At 45.5% G+C, this 20,109-nt stretch overlaps 1 protein-coding gene and 2 long non-coding RNA genes across 5 annotated transcripts in view; 1 reads left to right on the plus strand and 2 right to left on the minus strand.

Moving 5' to 3' along the window:
* Window positions 1-779, minus strand: part of LOC103381164 (alpha-(1,6)-fucosyltransferase) — a 41,586-nt gene extending 40,807 nt beyond the window's left edge. Inside the window, exon 1 of the mRNA XM_008313396.3 lies at window positions 145-779. Within this exon, the coding sequence (XP_008311618.1) occupies window positions 145-347 (203 nt within the window). The 5' untranslated portion in view covers window positions 348-779. The remainder of the gene's footprint in view (window positions 1-144) is intronic.
* A 56-nt stretch (window positions 780-835) lies between these two features.
* Window positions 836-20,109, minus strand: part of LOC103381163 (uncharacterized) — a 69,797-nt gene continuing 50,523 nt past the window's right edge. For all 3 annotated transcript variants that reach the window (XR_521756.3, XR_521757.3, XR_003050040.1), the window contains one exon: window positions 836-1,120. This is a non-coding gene — a long non-coding RNA (uncharacterized LOC103381163). The remainder of the gene's footprint in view (window positions 1,121-20,109) is intronic.
* On the plus strand, window positions 10,435-14,260 carry LOC112487194 (uncharacterized). Its single transcript, XR_003050041.1, has 3 exons — window positions 10,435-10,697; window positions 11,070-11,137; window positions 11,513-14,260. It is a non-coding gene; the product is annotated as an uncharacterized LOC112487194 (long non-coding RNA).

Raw genomic sequence — 20,109 nt, forward strand, 5'->3', positions numbered from 1 at the left:
AACTTAATGTAGTTTAATACTCACCATATATACAGTATATATATACTGTATATATATACAGTATATATATATATATATATATATATAATGTATAAATACATACATATATTTATATAGAAGAGCTAACAGCGTGTGCGTCCGTACCTGAGCGATTCAGCCATGCGCCGCAGGTCTTCGTTCTGCTGCTTGAGTCGCTCCAGTTTTGCCAGAATCTTCGAAAGCTCTCGACTGGAGCGCTCCGGGTGTTCGCTGTCCCTCACCAAGTGGCCGCCGATGTAGAAGAGGAGCGTCCCCCAGGCCAACAGCACCAGGGTAATCCAACGCCACGACCCCGCCCACGGACGCATAGTTCCACCACCACCAGCACCAACACAGCCCCTGAAAAAGCCTCCCGGTGTTCCTGTGCACCCGCCCTCCCACCTGCCTGCTGGATGTGCCCTCACGCTCCGTCACCACACGAGCCACAGCGTCAGCCCTGGCACTGGCATCTTTGCAGGGATGGTGAAAAAAAGAGGACGGGGTGAGGCATGTGTTCGAGGCCCGGGAGTCTTCAATAAAAGGCAGCTGATGTTTCTCCTGAGATCCAGAGAAGCGTTTCCTGTGTGCGTGTTACAGCATGGCTATTGGCTGAGAGGTCTGTGTGTTGACGGTCCACTTGGCGTCTGGTCCACTCCGCCCGGCTGTGTGTTGACGGTTCCTTCCTGTTGGTTTTATTTCCAGTCTCACAGGATTTGATCAGCGGTGCATCCTGTTGAAACAAAGAAAGGTGTTGGTGTTAGTGAGGCTGAGTTTTGTTTAGCTCATATTCTGGTGTCTGTCACAACACAGTCGAGCCACAGCGTCAGCCCTGGCACTGGCATCTTTGCAGGGATGGTGAAAAAAAGAGGACGGGGTGAGGCATGTGTTCGAGGCCCGGGAGTCTTCAATAAAAGGCAGCTGATGTTTCTCCTGAGATCCAGAGAAGCGTTTCCTGTGTGCGTGTTACAGCATGGCTATTGGCTGAGAGGTCTGTGTGTTGACGGTCCACTTGGCGTCTGGTCCACTCCGCCCGGCTGTGTGTTGACGGTTCCTTCCTGTTGGTTTTATTTCCAGTCTCACAGGATTTGATCAGCGGTGCATCCTGTTGAAACAAAGAAAGGTGTTGGTGTTAGTGAGGCTGAGTTTTGTTTAGCTCATATTCTGGTGTCTGTCACAACACAGTGGCGCGGCGCAGCAGCAGCAGCAGCAGCAGCAGGAGGAACCACGGGACACGGCTCGTATAGTACCATAAAGCCGGCGGACCCAGCACAGACCGGGGCAGACAGAATGACAGACGCAGCTAAGATCCATCTGACCGGTCCTGACATCACCCTGTCTCAGCAGTCTGCGGGATTGATCAGCATGACACTGCCATTTGCATTTCCGTGGTGACGCGGTCCCTGAGCTCCGCTGCCCTGCTCGGGCACGTCCTGCCTGCTAACAAACAAACACGCAGCACTGTCGGAGAGAGATGGTCGGATAAGGACGGAGGAGAGATCTCTCAAAAGATCAGAGCGTAAAACAGCAACATGACTGAACAGCACACGACTGGAACTGGACCCCAGGATCCCAGGCCTGGACAGTTCCCCAGTCCACCACAAGGCCACACGTAGAGACCATTCACACCAACATCTACAAATGTTCACGTTAAGAGTGAATTATTTTCATAATCCTGATGGTTTTTGGACTGTTGGAGGGAAACCCATTCACACGTGCTTTCAAAAACACTGGGAATTGAACCAATGATTCACCAAGCTGGTTTTTTTCCCCTTTTCTGACCCAGACCTTGGAAAACAACCATTATTTAGCAGAATTTGGCAGCTGATGTGAAGAAGCAGCAGATGTTTGTGGTTCGTACGCCACAGAAAATTCCAGAAGCTAACTGGAAGTGACAGCACATTTGCCATTATGGAACAAACAGATCAACCTTCTAATAATGTTTTTTTTTGTGTTGACGTTGATTGAAATGTGACTTTGGGAACGATCAACACGAGCTCATGTTAAATTAACCTGGTGCTCAGATGTTTGCGATGCTAACACAGAGCTAAAGCTAACACAGAGCTAAAGAACTCAACCTGAAGCTAACGGTTTTTGATTGTGTTGCTGTTTTTCAAGTTGACTGTTGCTCTGCACCAAGATTGCCAGGTCCGATCAATAACCCACAGAAAACTGGGGGAAAAAAAAACCCTGAATCGGCAGATTTATTTGATGTGAAAGTCATGAAATGAACCCAGATGGACTTCAGCCAGGAAAAAAAAAAACAAATCCCTGTCAACACTTCTGTCACTGGTGACGTGATGAGACCAAGACTGGCAGCTGTACGTGTGCGTGATCGCAGTGAAGTATTTGTACGTGTACTGTCAACCCGGAGCGAGTACCGAGGCATACCAACGGTGACCGGCGTCTTCAAAGTCTGGGCGCATCATTCTGGCACCACAGCAGGATTTGTCTGGCACGTAGTACGGTTTGCGGAGTCGATGTGTCGCATCTGAAGGGAATCCACGCCGCACGGACGCACGGGTAACTCATCTTCATCAATTCTTTTTGATGATGTTGGATTGAGGAGGCCTGTGCAGCTGCTCCTGCCTGGGCTCGGCTCCTGGAGTGACTAACACAGGTTGGCACCAACGCTGGCTTCTCTTTATTCATGCAGCAGGAGGATGTGCTGAGCGAGCGCTGTTGCATTATGGAAAATAAGAGCTGCAAGAAGGCGGTTCATCTCCCAATAATGGAAAAGCCAAAAAAATAAGAGTAACTCTGAAACAGTCGGCACCGACTTCTGTCAGTGTGTTTCATGACTAACAGTAAACATTAGACAACACTCCTGACACGGCACTGACACACTGGGGCTTCACAGACACAGACTCTCCTTCTATTAGTGTAGAAAGTGAGGCTGAAGTTTGGAACACAAAAGGTGTTAATGATGAAGGAGCCCAGAACACCAGGGAGAGCTCGCTCATTAACGCTGACCATGTAGATGTAGAGCCGACGCCACCCTATCTCCAAGAAAGATCCAAAAGAGTTAATGAAGCCAGAACGCATCAGCCACGTTGTGTCCGCGGGCGTCACTGGACACAGTCCTGCAGCGACTCCAGCCAAGTGTACAATAATTACTGGTACACGAGAGAGTCGCAGTGAGAACATAAACAGAAAACAGAAGGAAAATTTACGACATCACCTTCAAACAAAGAACTACCTCAACCAGTCATCAAACCCCAAACCAGCCTCTTAAATCATCTGTGATCACATTGACTGGTTTCCTGGTTCTGACCAGTGCCTCCACCTAGAACCCAGCTTCATCTGTCCTGTGTGACATAATAATCAGTGATCTGAGGTCGCACGCTGAACCTGGGAACAATGGCCACAGTGGAACCTTTCACCAGAAGGTCGAGGGTTAATGAACTGTTCCTGGTCTTCAGATCAGATCAGATCTTCTTCTTCTTCGGTCCTGATTATATTCCATTGTCCTCTGTGCCGGCACAAAGGTAACGCTGCCAGAGAGTTTAACGGCACTGAAACACGAAGTCAGAAGAATTTACGAGGTTACAGGACGACGTCCGCCGTTCCTGTGTTTAAAAACAACGTGCAAGCAAAGCGAATGTGCACACGGTGACAAAACATGGAGTGAGAGAGACAGTGGCTAATTTTAAATATATATATATTAACAGCAGGGACCTAGAAATACTGCTGCGACGCACGATAACATCTTTCACGTCAGACGGTGACATTAGCCACAAAAGAGCAGTTGATATTTTTGAACTGTAACGTCGGGACAACACGCCCCTGTTTTTGTGGAGACACATTTATGAGCCGCACGTTCGATAGCTTTAGATTGCTCTGTTTTACAAGTTAAAGAAGGCGGCCGCTCGTATTGAGTTTCCTGTCAGCACGCTGGTCTTATTAAAGGAAAATGGAGCTCCGCTACAATTTATTCCACTGATGAAGATCTGGCTCTGGAATATTCCTCTGGAGATAAAACTGAAAGCCAGCCAAGCAGTGAGGATTTTCTTGCCTTTTCCTCTGAACCTCTTCCATCCACTCAAATGTTGCCTTCAACAGGCAGCTACATAAATAATGGAAACTCTAATGATGTCACAGCTCCTCGCTGTGGCACCAACGGTCTCTCAGACGGACCGGGACAAACATGCTGACAGTGAAAGTTTGGAAATATCTATTTTTTCCCCTACATCCTCTTCTCTTCTTCTCTTTCTGAGAGGAAACCTTGAACGGCAGTTCTCAGCTACCGGAGATGAAATGAAATATGTCCTAAATGGAAGTGCTTTCATCTCACAAGTTGTCCCTGTTGTTCACCAACGGAACTTTTCATCCTCAACACCTACGCACCTTCCCCACAAATCTCTCTCTCTCCTCCAGCCCTGTGTTTCCATCAACATAACTCAATATCATCTCTTTTCACCTCACCTCACTCTGACACCGAGCGCTCAGGCAGCTGCCAGACAGAAGAGGGAAGGAGGACGCCCGAGATTCATGGACGGAGCACAGAAGGCTGTGGCAGGAGAACAGGCCGGGGACGGAGGGAGATGGAGGCAGAAAATCTGCTGTTGCGACCCCTTAAGGCAGCAGCTGGAGGAGCAGTATGAGAAGTTTGAAACTCAGCTCATTAACCACAGGCCTGGAAGCAGATTCTCACAGATTCTGTTCCTGCAAAGACCATTTATGTCTGAAAATCCAAACCTGGTGAAGCTTCCTTTTTATGTCAGGTCACAGGACTTCTGTGATCGCTTTCTCAGCCTGTCTGAAGTTAAGGTCCAGTGACCTTTTGACCTTCCCCCCCGTGGACTCCCTGAGTTCTACAGATCAAACTCGTCAACGAAAGGGTGAGAAACGGTACTGTTACTGTGCCTTTTTAATCAGTTCCACCTGCAGTGATATTCAAATGGCTGCAGTGACGATGGTAAGAACAGCGCTCCCTATTGTCTGTCCCAGAACTAATTATTACGACATTGTTCAGGTCGTCTGTATCAGACAAGCAGCTCTTCGTTTTACAAAGTGCCCTTGAAGGAGCTCTCTGTTTTAAAAATGAAAGGAATCTGAATCTACCTGAAAAAAAAATCCCAAAATAGAATTGCCCCCGCAATCGGTCCAGAATCGTACACACACGTTCTCTCCTTTGAAAGTGTTTTTGTCACTAGAACGGAAGAAAACAAAAACAGCCAGTAAGTTCCACTGAAAGACTACAGTCTTTACTTGAAAAAACAAAAATCAAAAAAGGAAAACATTGTGACGTTCCATCTGAAGTCAAACAGTTTCGTTGTGACTGTAAACTGTAGCAGCACCAGGAGAAATCAACACAAATGTTTGGAGAAGGATTCGAAGCCAAAGTGCTGCTGCTGCTGCCTTTCATACGCTACACCAACCATAGGAATATTTTTAGTTTTGATTTTTTTTCTCTCTCTCTCTCTCTCTCCCTGATATGAATATCAGAGAACATCTGACTCACTCTGCTGCAGAGAGCTCCCACTCCCACAGCTGCTTCTTCACTTCTCACTTGGCTCAGAGCCCAAACGCAGAGACACCCTCAGCTTTTTGGGTGGCCCTGGTATTTGGTACACAGACACAAACACACGCCCTCACACATACACGGGAGCGAGCGGTGAATATTTCATAAGCTGCTGTTTACTTCGCAGCTACATTTCTGAGCCTGAATGTGCAGCAGTCCATTATTCTGGCTCGGTGCAAGAGCAGAAACGTCTGGCGTAGGCACAGGTTTGGAGACGGAGCAGAACACAGACCCGCGGTGAGTCATTAGGCTAAAAGACGCGGCCGCACAAATGGGCTGTAATATATATATAAAATACATGGCCCACAGCAGTCACCTCATACAGGCGGCCCATGTCATCTCAAGTGCTGATGGGAAATCAGGCTGTTTAACATCCTGTGGGGGGGGAGGGGGGGGGTTGGGGGGGACACGATACATATGGTGAGTTCAAGATCCTGAACTGTGGTGTCTTCAATATAGATGTCAGCAAATACATAAGTACATATATACACACACACTCAAATATATGTATATACTTCTATATATATGTATGTATATGTCAGTAAATACATTAGTACATATACACACACACAAATATATGTATATATGTGTATATATGTATATGTCAGTAAATACATTAGTACATATACACACAAATATATAGAGTACATATATATATATATATATACATATACATATATACAGTACATACATACATATATATATATATATATACATATACATATATACAGTACATACATATACATACATATATGTATGTATACCACCCACTGAACACTGGTATTTTGGGAAGCTGAAAACAGCCCAAATGGTAATGGTAGACTTATATAATTCCCGTGTGAATATCTAGAGGCAAATGAAGTTTACAGGACACAGGAAGATCCAACAGTGGGCCACAGCTTCCTGAACACTTAGTCCACTTCCTAAAGTCAGCCCGCTGTGTGCCAAATTTGGAACTAAGTAGTAAAATTGGCAGGTGGTGCTGAAAGTCTCAGTAAAGTTCTATCCAGGTCAGTGTTGGGCTCAGTGGAACTTGGCATCCAGTATCAAAGCCCAACTACTTCTAGAATATCTGTGTGGAGAGTTCCTTAACAGCAGGGATCGCTTCCACACAAACCCAATTTCTCAGAAAAAAATAAATAAAAATGACCCGCTTTACAAAAGTGTAATCAAACCTGTAATTTAATTAAACTTTTAAACCTGAGTGTAAGAAGCTACGCCTCGGTAAAGACGTCTTCTCAGACTTAAGATTTTTATCTTGACAGATCAAGTCACCGTAAGAGCTTTGACACCAGGATCTGGTATGGTTCACTTTCACACTGCTGCTTTAAAAGTGGACCAAATCACATCATGAAGTTACAACAGACGCCCACTGGGGGCAGCACTGGCCTTAACAAGTTCTTATCAAGAAGAAAAAAAGAAGAAAGAACTTTCCATCACTTTCAGTCACAAACAACAACAACAATATATCCACATATATATATTATGTCATCAACAATATATCAACACACCACAGCGCCCCCTCTCTACTGCCCCCCTGGGTTTTTTTTATTTACTTGCTGTTAGCTTTGTATTGCACAGGCATTTCATCATCTTCTCTCTTTTCTTTGGTTGGCTCATTTTGTCACACGATAGAAAACTAAATACCTCATTGTCAGACGGACAAAAACAAATCCATGTACATTTCCATATAAAATCTGGTGGATTCCAGAGACGTTTCTAAAAATGACCACGATCCAAACGTGACCACTGACTTCCTACACGAGACTTCTGCAGCGGCGAGGAACAAACGTGAAGTTTCCCAGCCGACAAGACCTCATTATTTCTTAGAACCAAAAACAGGAAGCACAAGGTCTGTGTTATCATGTCACTGAAGTTATATTGGCTATTCAGTACCCAGCACACACACACACACACACACACACACACACACGCACACACACTTCCTGTCTTTTCTGGTTTCGCTTCCCTGTAATGAGTCAAGACGACAGCTGACCTTTTACCGTGTGAGGTAGCAGGGATGAGGTGGAGAAGGTGGAGGCAGCGTGGGACGGTTGAAGGTCCGTCTCTGACCCCAGACTGGGGGCTGCCGACCTTGATTCAGACCCTCACAAAGTAATAACGGCTGATTGAGCGGACGTGATAGGAGCGAGCCTCCGAGGGAGGAATCACAGGACGACCGGGGGAACGTAGCGCGAGTCGGCAGCGGCGGGAACACAGGCGGAGCAGCTTCTGTTACGCTGACCTCAACGCCGAGATCATTATCATCTGAAATGATGCGCTGACACATAATGTGATACGCCCGGCTCAACTTTATATGGATTCAACAGAGATTAAGATCGCAGCTTTTGAAAGACTCGGATGTTATCAGGTTTGTACTGAGAACGAGCGTTGGCAGCAGTTCAAACTGGGCGCTGGAGGAGACGGAGGGAAATGTTATTGGTGTATCTGTGAGCCGTTTGTTTCCCACAGACTACACACTCTGCTCAGCGCTCCTGTTAGACTGCCTCCCTCTACAGTCACATTCAAACCTTGTGGTCCTGTCCTACGCTGATGATAATATGCTGGGTTTTTATTTTTTATTTTATCTGATATCTGATATCAACCTAATCCAAAAGTCTGCCAGTGGATGACATCGTCTTTGGGTAAGAGTTTGGGGAAACTGACCAACTGTTGCTACACTACAGCAGGGACAGCAGGAACGCAACAAGAACGGACAGAAAGACGTTTATCTGAGTTTAAATCCTCAGCTCAGGGGACAGCACCAGGGAAAAAAAATGTCCCAATAAAAGAAGAGATTGACGAGACAAAAGGGCACGGCTATCTCCTGGACGATAAGTTACAAATCCTGCAAACTACACAGCCCCCCCCCCGCCCCCCGCCCCCCCCACCTCGGTCGTCATCTGCCACAGAATTTACAGTCTGTGGTTAACTCCCATTATAACCCGGCTCAGGGTGAAAGTGCCCTCTCCAAGGCTGTGGCTTGAATGATTTAAAGCCCGAAGGTCGAAGTGAAAGGACGGAGCAGGGGAGCAGCGGGGGAGGAGCTTCAGGTGGCAGAGGTTGAAAGAGACTAAACCAGGAAGGAAAAAAAAAAGCCAAAAAAATAAACCCAATAAGTGTGAAGTCTGAAAAGGCGGCTGTCAGGAGACAGAGGGACAGAACGAGGACTGTCCCCTCAAAGAGGTCTGGGTCCAGAGGAGGACATCTATGAAGTGAGCAGTGAGACTGTGTGTCTCACTGCTGCTGCTGCTATGTTAGCTCCACGCTCGTCTCACACCTTTGGCACTTTTTTGTTGCTCTGATGCCCCTAAATTTCCCCGACTGCAGAAAAACCATCGGCTGTAACGGGTGACACATTTATTCAACCCTTTATTTGGCTGAAAAAAAAAAAAAGAAACAGAAGGAGGAGGAAATCTCTGGCAACTTTTGGAGGCAGGTGACTGTAAAATAACCCCCTCAGCATTTGTTCAAAAATTGTCTTTCTACTAAAATGAGGCAGAGCAGTAAAAAGTCCCAGAAAGGTTTCAGACTTTTGTTTGTTGTAAAGGAAAAGATTTGCACTCGTATTTTTCTCTCAGTCCCTTCTTTAAAATCTTGGGAAAAAAAGCTGCAACATGTACGAAAACCTCCCTGTGCTCTGTTATATAGACATATATACGCGCATATATATGTAAATATACATATCGACACACAAATACATATATATATATATATAGGAAGAGAGTATATGTAACATTTTTCCCTAATTCCCCTTTTAATCTATCTATCTATGTATATACATACACACATATATGCACAAATATATGTATACATATGTTTATATTCACACAATCACTTGGAACCATACGTGTCACATAACTTTTAATCTATCTATCTATGTATATACATACACACATATATGCACAAATATATGTATACATATATTTATATTCACACAATCACTTGGACCCATACGTATGACGTAAATACATATCCCAAATCAAACAATATAAACCATTTTGTTCCCAGCCTGCTCAGTAGCGCCCACACCAGGTCCCAGAAAACCCAGACAGAACAAGGTCAGCCGTGGTCACCGCTGATTTCTTGTTTCCTTTTTAACATTTCTCTCGAACGGCTTTGATTTTTTTTTTGTTTTTTTTTTTTGAAGAAACATCACGGCAGCGGAGAATTGGAGCCACTTCCTCGCGGCAGTTCACCCAGAGTTTATTCTGGTCTTTGCAGAAAAAGGACACTGTCAATTAGAGCGGGGATGTTTTTGCGCGGCGGCGGTGGCGGCGGCGGAGACTGATCACATTCAACTGCAGTCAGCCTCCACTGACTGGACGCGGATACACCATTGGTTGTTAGCGTAATGAAACTGACAATTACAGGCTACGGTGGCTTTTCATAACCGCAGGCTTATTTTAGTGGAGTCATCCAGGCTTGGCCCTCAACGCTACAACTCTGCATTCCTCTAAAGTACAATAAAAAAGACAGAAAAATCATTACAAAGAGGAGAAAAAAAAAAAAAAAAGAAGCGCACTAACTCACCTGTGGGGTATGAACAAAAAAATCCAGGATACAATTAAAGAGAAACAACTGTGCACTACTGTTCTCCTATTAGAGGAGGATGCAGCCTGTCCTCCTCACAGCTCAGCAGTAAATGGAACCTGTTGCTGAAATAAAATCAACCCACAGCAGATACTGGGCTGATGGAATCACACGTCCAAACACAATCCCACACCTTTTGGTTCGACAAAACAGAGCCAAGAAAAAGAAAAAAAACAAACGCCCAAAAAAACCCAGTGACTAAATGAGAGTCTTTCTCTGAATCCAGCTCCGGCACCACTGAGGCCTTGTTAGGACCGTGAAGCTGCAGCAGGAGTTTACACAATGTGGACTGTAGGGGGGGACGGAGGGGGAGGGAAGGGAAGGGGAGGGAGACTAAACACTTCATCTCCAACTGGGAGCAGCTGCATCCTTGATTCAATAACAGCGTGAACATGCAATGACGGACACGACCTGCGGGGACAGGGACTGGGCTCAGTACGCTGACCTCTACTGGACACTGCACGTCAGTCAAGTTGCACTTCATAAACTGTGGTTTCTGACCGTACACAGTGGGGGTATTGGAGCTGACAGCAGTGCAGACGGCGGGGGAACGCATCAATCTTATGTATGTGTGTGTGTGTGTGTGTGTGTTCCCTGCTTTGGTTTGTTGCTTATTCAAGTCCTGTGTGTATGTATTGAGCTCAGACTCAGACCGACTGACTTGCTAGCGCCTCACATTTTTTTGCCAGCGTGTTTACAGGAACTACACACACACACACACACACACACACAGCTGTCATGTGTCAGGTGAAAGCAGCCTGACTGACAGACATTACTCAGGAGTGGATATGTATTTCTTCCTTCAGGACTGATGTATGCCAAATGAATGACATTCCCCAGATTACACACACATTCCTCTCTCTCTCTCTCTCACTCACTCACTCTGACTCTCTGTCTCTCTCTCTCTCTTATTCTTTGTCTTTTTTTCTTTATACAGACCTGCGTTTGATTTATGCTGCGTCTGCGAGGCTGACCTTTAAAAGACTCAAAATCATCTACTACTGGGTAAACACAGGAAGCGCGCTGAAATTCCCCACAAACCAGTTATTCTAAACCTCTCACAGCTCGGTACTTTGTAAAAAAAAAAAAAAGTTGACAAAGTGAGAGAGTTATTTTACATACGGTATAATAAACAGATACAGGATGTTTGGGAGTTGGACCAAATGACTTCAGAAAGACGTGTTATTACAATGAGGCCCACAGGGTGTCTACATCAGGGGTGTCAACGTCACACTTCCACCAGTGGGCCACATCAGCAACACAAATCCTCTTGAATGGCCATATGAAAAAAAAAACTGCACAAAGAAAAAATATATGTATACGAAAAGGTGAACTTCTGCTGAAATAATAATAATAAAAAAGTTTCATTACATTTTGCAGAAACGATGCATGGGTGGCCGCCAGAGGAGGGGAGGATGGTTACTGGGCTGCGCACCAAGGGTTTGAGCACAAACAATGTCAATAATGCACTGCCTATTCAGCTAAACTGGGATCAATAGGAGTGATTCAGCAGAGCCCTGACGGAGCGGCCCCGTGTCAACAGCCTGGGACCAGATGAAAGATGAGACCCTTTGAACAACGCAACAACGGGAGAAACGGCAGGAATCGATGGAGAAGAGCTGATGGCGAGAGCGGAGGAGAGACGGTGTAGGAGGCAGACGGCGTCTGTCCACTGTTGCTACAGATGTTATTAGTGTCTCACTTGGTCTGCTTTCCAACAACAGCAAAAACCACGGGCCAAAACACCGCCTGCCAAGCTGTTTATATGTGGACCGCTGCAGCGGCGACAATGTATAAATATATATACACACATATGTATGTTTAAATATATATAAACACATGTATGTATAAATATATAAATATATATATAAATACATATTCATGTTTATATATATAAATAAATATATATATATTCCTATCAAATATCTTTCATCACTATGGCCTTTTGACCTCACAGCCGGGTGAGCAAATAAACCAATCCTGGTTGGAGGTGCCAAACAGGATTGGCCATAAATGTTCACAGCGAGGATAAGACTTGAGCCTATTTATTTAACAAAGACTGAAGATACAAAGCAATAATGCGGCCACCGTGAACAGCGTGTCTGCTGTAAGTACCAATAGTCCGGCAGCTGAAGGCAGTGTGGAAACAGAAGGTTCAAAAAATAAGCTTTGTTTTTTTTTGTTTTTTTTTTCTTTCTCAGTAAGCACTATAACTCTTGTGGTAAAGACTGCTACAGAAAGGTAAAAGTCCAGCTCAAGGATACACTCGCTCCGGCATATTTCCACGTCAACAATGTTCACAACATTTTTCACTACCTCCCAAATGAGAGACTTTATTTGTGTTATCTGGATTGCAGTACTTAAATAAGCCCAAGGGCACGAGCCACATCCTTACTTTGATTTGTGCCACATGACATTGCACAAATTCAATTTTCCTCTCCCTGTTTACTTTTAATGCCTTTGTAAGTTGCTCTCAAAATAAAAAAAACAGGCTCCATATAAAGTGCTGGCTTTTCTGAAACACCAAAAAGAAACATATTAAGTCACTGAAACGCAACTAAAACTGAGTCACGGCCAGGAGTGAAGTAAACTAAAAATGTTTTGCTTCTGACCGCAGCAGACCACGCAGAGGAAACGCCGTCCTGAAGCATCACTGATATTTGGTCCTTAACTCTCTCGACTCCAACTGGTCCAGGCGACAACATTCACGCCCTCCGTGTCGGGTCCCTCAAACCGATGATTGTTTATGGACCATTACAGGTCATTAAAATATATATTAGGGTCCATAAAAACATCCAAAGCCACACATTTAGATTGATGACCACTGCTTTTCCCCGATGACCGCGTGATGGACATGTGAACCAACAGGCCGTTCTGTGTGATACTGCCCTTTATTGGCTGGGTGTGTATGGGTGTGTGTATGTGTGTGTGTGCCTCATGGTTATTGATTGACTCAGTGTAATGTAAACACAATTAAGAGACATTAGGGTTTTAAAATGTTCCAGCACACACTGTAGGACGTGGCTGTTTCACAGACGAACCATCTGGAGCCGCGCACTAAAAAATACATTTTACTTTTATGGACCAGCGTGAAGCCGACTTTGTGTTTGGAATTTTATATTGATACCTTACGTGTCTGTTACGCAGACGCTGTACAGTTAGGAGCAGACTTTGACCCAGAGTCGACCTTTAACGGCTTTTATCTGGTCAACGACAGCTCTGTGTATGTATGTAGCGCCCCCCTCCTGTAGGCAGGACTAATGTAAATACAAACACATTCATTAAACACAAATCTGTGCAATTTTCCCCCGGTGGTCTCCCTGGGAAACCCGCCCCCTACTTTGGGAACCACCGGTAAAGGGAAACCAATTGCATCGCAAATTTGATATAAATTTGTTAAACAACTATTCATTTGCATACATTTTAACAAACATCAGCCACAAAAATGACGACACCTACTGCACCAAAGAGGTATGGCACGTGCGGTAAACTGAAGACATTTGTCAGAATAACTCAACTTTGTTAACGTGCTTGCCGGGGTTCAGCATTCCTGAAGCTGTAGGATGCTGAAGAAGAACAAAATATGGAGAACAAAACATTCAAAAAGCATATCAATGCTTGATATTTTGGGGGGGGGGTAGCTCCTGATAAAGATTTGAAGGTAAAAATGATTCAACAATGGTTCTGTTGGTGTTGAATCTTTAAAAATAGGATGAAAAAAAAAATAGGAACTACATAATATCTACATGAAAACGTCACCAGACGCAAAAATCAGTATGTGTGTTTGGGTGGAACGTCAGTAATGTTGGCGTTTGGTCGCGGCCCGTCCTGAGACAGAAACCTCCACCCTTCATTTTTGGTCCCTGCTCAGTCTGTCCAACGTGATCTTCCCGCCGTGTTCTTTGTGGCGTCTTCTGTTCTGCTTCCTGTCGCTGAGCTGAGGGCCAGCAGAGAGGAACAGGCTGCCAGTGACTTGGCCTGGACGCCTGGCTCCCCGCGCTTCCTAGTCATTACTGCCGGCTAACGAGCAAAAAAAAAAGCCAGAGATGTCTGCGGCTGCACTTTCCCCTGAGCTAACAAAGAGCAAGACCTCACGGGTGACTGTGGCAGCAGCAGCAGCGGTGGCATCAGCACACAGACACAGCCTCCATAATGGTGGTTCCTTATTATATGTTGTCTTGTAAAAAAAAAAAAAAAGGTGCAGCAGCAGCAGCAGCAGCAGCAGCAGGGCTTCAGCTTCTGCTTTGAATCCAGACCTTGTCAAAGCGTTGGAGGAAGAAGCGCAGGGACATTACCAACGCCGTCTGCCAGTGCCTTTGAATTAACTCTACATGTTGTGCCTGTGTTCTGTAATCTTTCTGAATGCTCAGTTGGATGTCCACCTGCTGGCTGCTACATTTGTCCACAGACACTCGGGAGACTCAACAAAAGACCGACCTGAATCAAACAGATTATGTCTGATCAGACAGAACGGTTGAGAACAGGAGTTCTGCAGGACTGGTTTTTCTGGGACTTAATGTCCAAACAAAACAAAACAAAAACTAAATTGTGATACAGTATTCACCAAATTCTGCTGACGAGGCAGCGTGTGCTTGTGAAACACCAGTAAATCCTCGGCCCGGCGCTTGTTTGACAGGTGTTTGTAATCAATGTTCTGGTGTGCGTCCGTATTGAACTGGGCTGCATTTTTTTGTTGACATTTAATTTAGTCAGCTCAATATATCGTCTTCATTCAGGCACAGAAGTCCCCGCTCCATTATCAGCTAATGGGACTAGTGGAACCTGACTTGCTCTGGGAAATCTATGGGCCGTTGTGCTCGCAAACAAAGGGTGAATCAAACCGTCGGCTACGGTCTGACGCCTCGGGCTGCGACTCCAACATATCTCCTGTGTTGAGCGCAGACCTCATTTCCTCCACGTACACTTGAAACGTGAAAACGCAGTAAAACCTCAAACCTGTACCTGGGTAATCTGCGTGAAACTCGACCATGAACTACTTTAACTTTACAGTTAGAACGTGACAACCGTCAGGACCATCTCTGACCAGTCTACGGCCCTGAAGGGACCCACGTGGACAGAAGAAGACGTGACGTCTCATGTATAAATGAGGAAGTGGTTGTCAGTCGATGTGGATCGCCGTCCCATCGATCACATGACCTCTGCTCTCCCCACAGCCCCCAGACCCCGGAGGCCCAGTAAAGGCCTTCCTGTCGTGTTTTGTCTGTTTTTTACATTTTATCTATCAGTATTTTTGTGAACGTTACATGACAGTTGTGGACGAGGTGTTGGCCTCAGGTCCAGGGCTGCAGCTCCTGCCTACGTGACACTGACGTGATTTTTCCACTATTTTGTCATAAATGAACACAAATGACTCCTTATTATCAAATAAAACATAATAAAATGCTGCTGGATGTTATTTGGTCTTTAACCCGTTAGTGAGAGACTACTCAACAGGAAACCGTGACCCCCAACTGACTGTTGACTCATCAACATCTAACTGACACTACCTCCGAAAAATGTGTAATAACACAGGGTGAGGTGCACAAAGGCACGGTGGCAGGGTATTGCACACTGTTGCACTGTGCCTCGCCCCCCCTCCCACCCCCCCGTTCTTGCATCATACAGTAAGAGCAAAGTTCATTTTTCCCCAGTCGACAGGCACACTGTTGCCCTGTGCCTCGCCCCCCCTCCCACCCCCCCGTTCTTGCATCATACAGTAAGAGCAAAGTTCATTTTTCCCCAGTCGACAGATTCAGTCTTAAAAAAAAAAATGCACCAGCAGCATCTGGTTACGAACGTGAAGGAAAAAGTACCAGAAGTCAGGGTCAAAGGTCAATATTATATCCCAGGAATTAGCCACACCTTCACGTGGGGTCAAAGGTCAATATTATATCCCAGGGATTAGCCACACCTTCACGTATACGTGCAGCGGTGGCAGGTAGTATCCTCTGACAGCAGGTTTGGAGTTTAGTCTTTGGGCTCAAGGACACTTCACAAGAAAGCACCAGAGATCGATGAGTGAACGACCTGTGGAATTCATATGAACCAGAACAGAAGGAAACAGCTGTGACCTCCTCCTCCTGAGGTGAAGTCCACATGGTGATACTTGGCACAGATCTAAATCCATCCTAACGTCCATCTTTACTCAAACACTGGGTTTGACGGACAGGTGGGAAGCCGTGATTCTGATCCTTATTCGTGGAAGACAAATTCACTGCCTGCTGTTCCAAAGCTGCGCCTTTTAAGTTCCAGCTATAGTTTAATATGTTAGAGGTCAGGAAGAGGTCAGGTGAAACGCCGACAGGAGAGACAGTGGTGAGGCTGTTTCTGCCATGAGCCCAGCAAACCACAAACCAAAGAGAAGTACCACCAGAATACAACCATGGCCAAACATACGGTACACACGGGCGTCTGTCGGCATCGGCCTATTTATGTACGTAATGGGAGAACGAATGAGGGTTTGGTCTTTTTGTAAAATGGGTTGCATTGCACTGGTTATGATATTTTGGGCACTTGGAGAAGTAAAAACGATACTTCTTTAGGCTGATGTTTAGCTCGTTTATCTACAGTAGGAATTTACTCTGAAAACCGTTCATAAAAATGTTAGGTTCTCCTCCTGCAGCCGCTGCACAGCTGATGCAGGGTCCACACCAGGTACCACCTCATGGTCCCTTAACTCATCAGTAATCAGGTCAGGGGCGTGACCTTTGACAGGCTGCACACAGAGCACCAGCACAGCCCTGCTGCCCCTGGACCAGAGCTCTGACCCCTGGTAATGGGTCTCTTAGGGGTGGGGGTGTCAGTGGGGGGTGGGGTTACAGAGTGTGGAGTTCGTGCTGCTCCGTACAGTTGTAAACGGGGCTGGCACCTCCTGCGGGGCCTCCTCCCTCCTGCTGTAACCTCTCCTCACCTCTCCTCCTCCTACACCTTAGACTGCGCTAAATTAAAGTGACAGTGTTGCCAGGGTTACTGAGCCGTAACAGAGAGTCACAGTACAGACGTGGAGGTGTTGTATGGACACGAGGTTGATGTTGAATTCAATATCATTAAGTGGTGGAAACAGGAGTTCTACTGTTGAAAAAAGAAAGGTAGGAACGAGTATTTAAAGGCTGGTTCTTCCAGTGAGGATTTACTTAATTAAGATTTTATTATACACTTATTGTCCTCCGACGGTTGCCATGGCGTTAAGGTGCTCACAATTCAAACTGGGGGAAAAATCTTTAATACAGCCCTGATGATTGACTAGCCATTGTTCTGATACTTCAGGAGAACACGAACCATTTACAGCTGCAGGGTGCAGACAAAAGTATATGATTTTTACGATAACCCAAGTCCTGGGTGTGGGTGTGTGTGTGTGTGTGTGTGTGAGTGAGGCTTCACAGCACAGGTTGGTAAAGCTTCACTGACTCTGGAATGTAAACCAGCCCCTGCAGCACTGGTGCCTGGCCTCCCCCTGGAGAATTTACAAGGAAAAGAATAGTTGACCGAGGGGGTGGGGGAGGTGAGGGGGGCAGAGCTGGTTTTGATGAAAAGGACTGTGGGTAATTATTCAGATATAAAACACTAGGCTTTTAAAGTTCTTTTATTTGGTGGTTTCATACTCTTCAGCTTTAAACATTTAAGTTCTCTCTTTTTACGCTGCCTTCGTTCCTGCAGTGATTCTAATGCAGTGCAGTAGTAGTAGTACTACGTTAGTTAATGGCACTGGACGTCTTATTACAGGAATATGTCCCAGTGTCCGTCTGGGCATCAAACATGTCCTACAGGATTGATTCATGCCATAAAAATAAACTTAAATAAACAGTTTTACCTCTAACAAACTCTTCCTGTCCACGAGGGTCACACGAGACCCTCCAACATCCAGTTCACTACACGCTTGTCCAGAGTTCCCTTTCCACTAAACGACAGAGCGATGGTGTTGCCTCCAGGGGGCAACACCGAACCCTCTTTGGACTTTTAGGACTGAAGAAGACGAGGTGAACTTGTCTTCAAGAAACAAACAAACTGCCCTGGACGACTGAGAGCCCACGCAGAAACGCTGTTTCGATTGTTTATGTCTGGAACTGCGTCAATCTCTGCATCCAATTAATTTATAAACACTACAAAAAAAACCCCAAAACTGTAGCTGTAATTACAGAGGGAACATATATTGAGAAAAATTAAGAAACGACAGGGCAACAAAACCAGTGGCGTCTAAATGGAACTGAAAAAACAGGTTCAGTAAATATTTATCATTTCTGGTACCTTTTAACAGTATCTTTGAGTTCTTTCTAAAATGAGTTTATTTAACTGTTCAAATGTAATTACGCCGTGAAGCTGAGCCTCAGCGACATCATCATCATCATTATTAGCCGACAACACGTTCCATTTGTAGCGAGTGTTTGGAATGAGTCGAATGAGTCCAGTGTAAATAAAAGGTTTGAATCTATACGTGTGTTCATTCATTAGGACCATAAATGTTCTGTAGAGCTAATGCAGCATTTCTTTTTTTTCTTTTTTCATGAAGGTTTTCATGCTGAACGTGCAGTTGCCAACTTGCTGCCACCGGTGTTTTTCATTTAATGAGGAAGTCCCCCGTCTGCAATTATTTTGCTAATATTTGTCAAAAAAACCAAGACAATCGTCTGATCTCCATTCATCATGTCAACCCCCCTTGCCCCCCCCTTTTGTGTATGCACACAGGCAGCCAGGCCTGGTTCTCCATTATTATTACCCGGCCATTGTGTTGAAGCAGAGTGGTTTTAAAAATATGCAAAAATCACAGTTTCTACTATTGTTGACATAAATAATTGAGCGTTTGTCTGGTGTTATTGTAAATCTGCCGAATATATCTGTGAGTGGAACCACAAACCAGATGTCAAAGATATTTTTCAGCCACAGTTTCTGTCATGTACGTCGACCTCTGCTAGATTATTACCGTAGCTGCTAAAGAACTGGTGCCAGTGCACCATAACAGCCGGCCGCTGACATCACTCTGCCCTCAAAGTGTCTCTCTCCACTGGGCAGCACTTAACCTACCAGTAAACACGGAGGTTATCATGCTCCATGATTTTAACTCCTCGTGAGCTTTGAGTGCTGGGAGGGGACCTGCTGCCACTGTTTGAACAACCTTAGTGGAAACACTGTGACTGAAGTGTCAGAAACGCAGCACAGATTTAGCTTCGACTTCAACACAAAACACGTCAATGTTTAACAGGCTGCCTTTCTCTGCACTTCTCTAAGATTGCCCTCCTCCTCCAGTTGGACCAGCTGATACCAGGTATCAGAGTAGACCTGGACCAGGAAACATAGTACTGCTCAAAGTCCAAAAGGTCAGGTTCCTAACTTACTTCCCGTTGATCACGTGATCCAGAACGACTCCGCTGATTACTTCAAACTCAACTTCAAGATAAACTGATGGATCAAAGACATGAAGCTACCATCAGGTGTGCAGAGATCACCTCAGCCTCACGTCTGCACAGCGATCTCCCTAACTGACGGCCGAGGGCAGGTTCAACACTTCGATCTAATCTGACGACAAATGATTGGATTAGCGTGGCCACTCATTAACCTCTGCTTTATGCAACAAATCACAAATGTCAGCCTCGGCTGCATGTGGCGTCGCCTCGGCTGCATGTGGTGCGTTGCTGCACCCATAGCTCACCAGCCATCTGCATCCCACCGAGGTACACGCCATGATGACGGACTGACTCACACATTAGCCCAAATTAGAGCCATCCTTCCACCGTTCACAACGGGGCCGCTGGCAACGCCACGCAGTCAAAGCCATTACAGGAAACACGCACTAAAGTGATTTGGCTCTGCAAATACTATTAGCTGGTGCCCCCAGATTATAAATATCCAAAATACAAATCTGACCGAGAAAATGGGCTGGGATGGAAAAGCGTGTTAAGCAAACCCTGCATCATTGTCACCATCATGTGAGTGGTTGCCCGAGGGCAGAGGGAGGTGGGTAATGGCTATGAAAAACCCAGAGA

The sequence above is a fragment of the Cynoglossus semilaevis genome, chromosome 7, assembly GCF_000523025.1.
Source record: "Cynoglossus semilaevis isolate Cse_v1.0 chromosome 7, Cse_v1.0, whole genome shotgun sequence".
Classification (NCBI taxonomy): Eukaryota; Metazoa; Chordata; class Actinopteri; order Pleuronectiformes; family Cynoglossidae; genus Cynoglossus; species Cynoglossus semilaevis.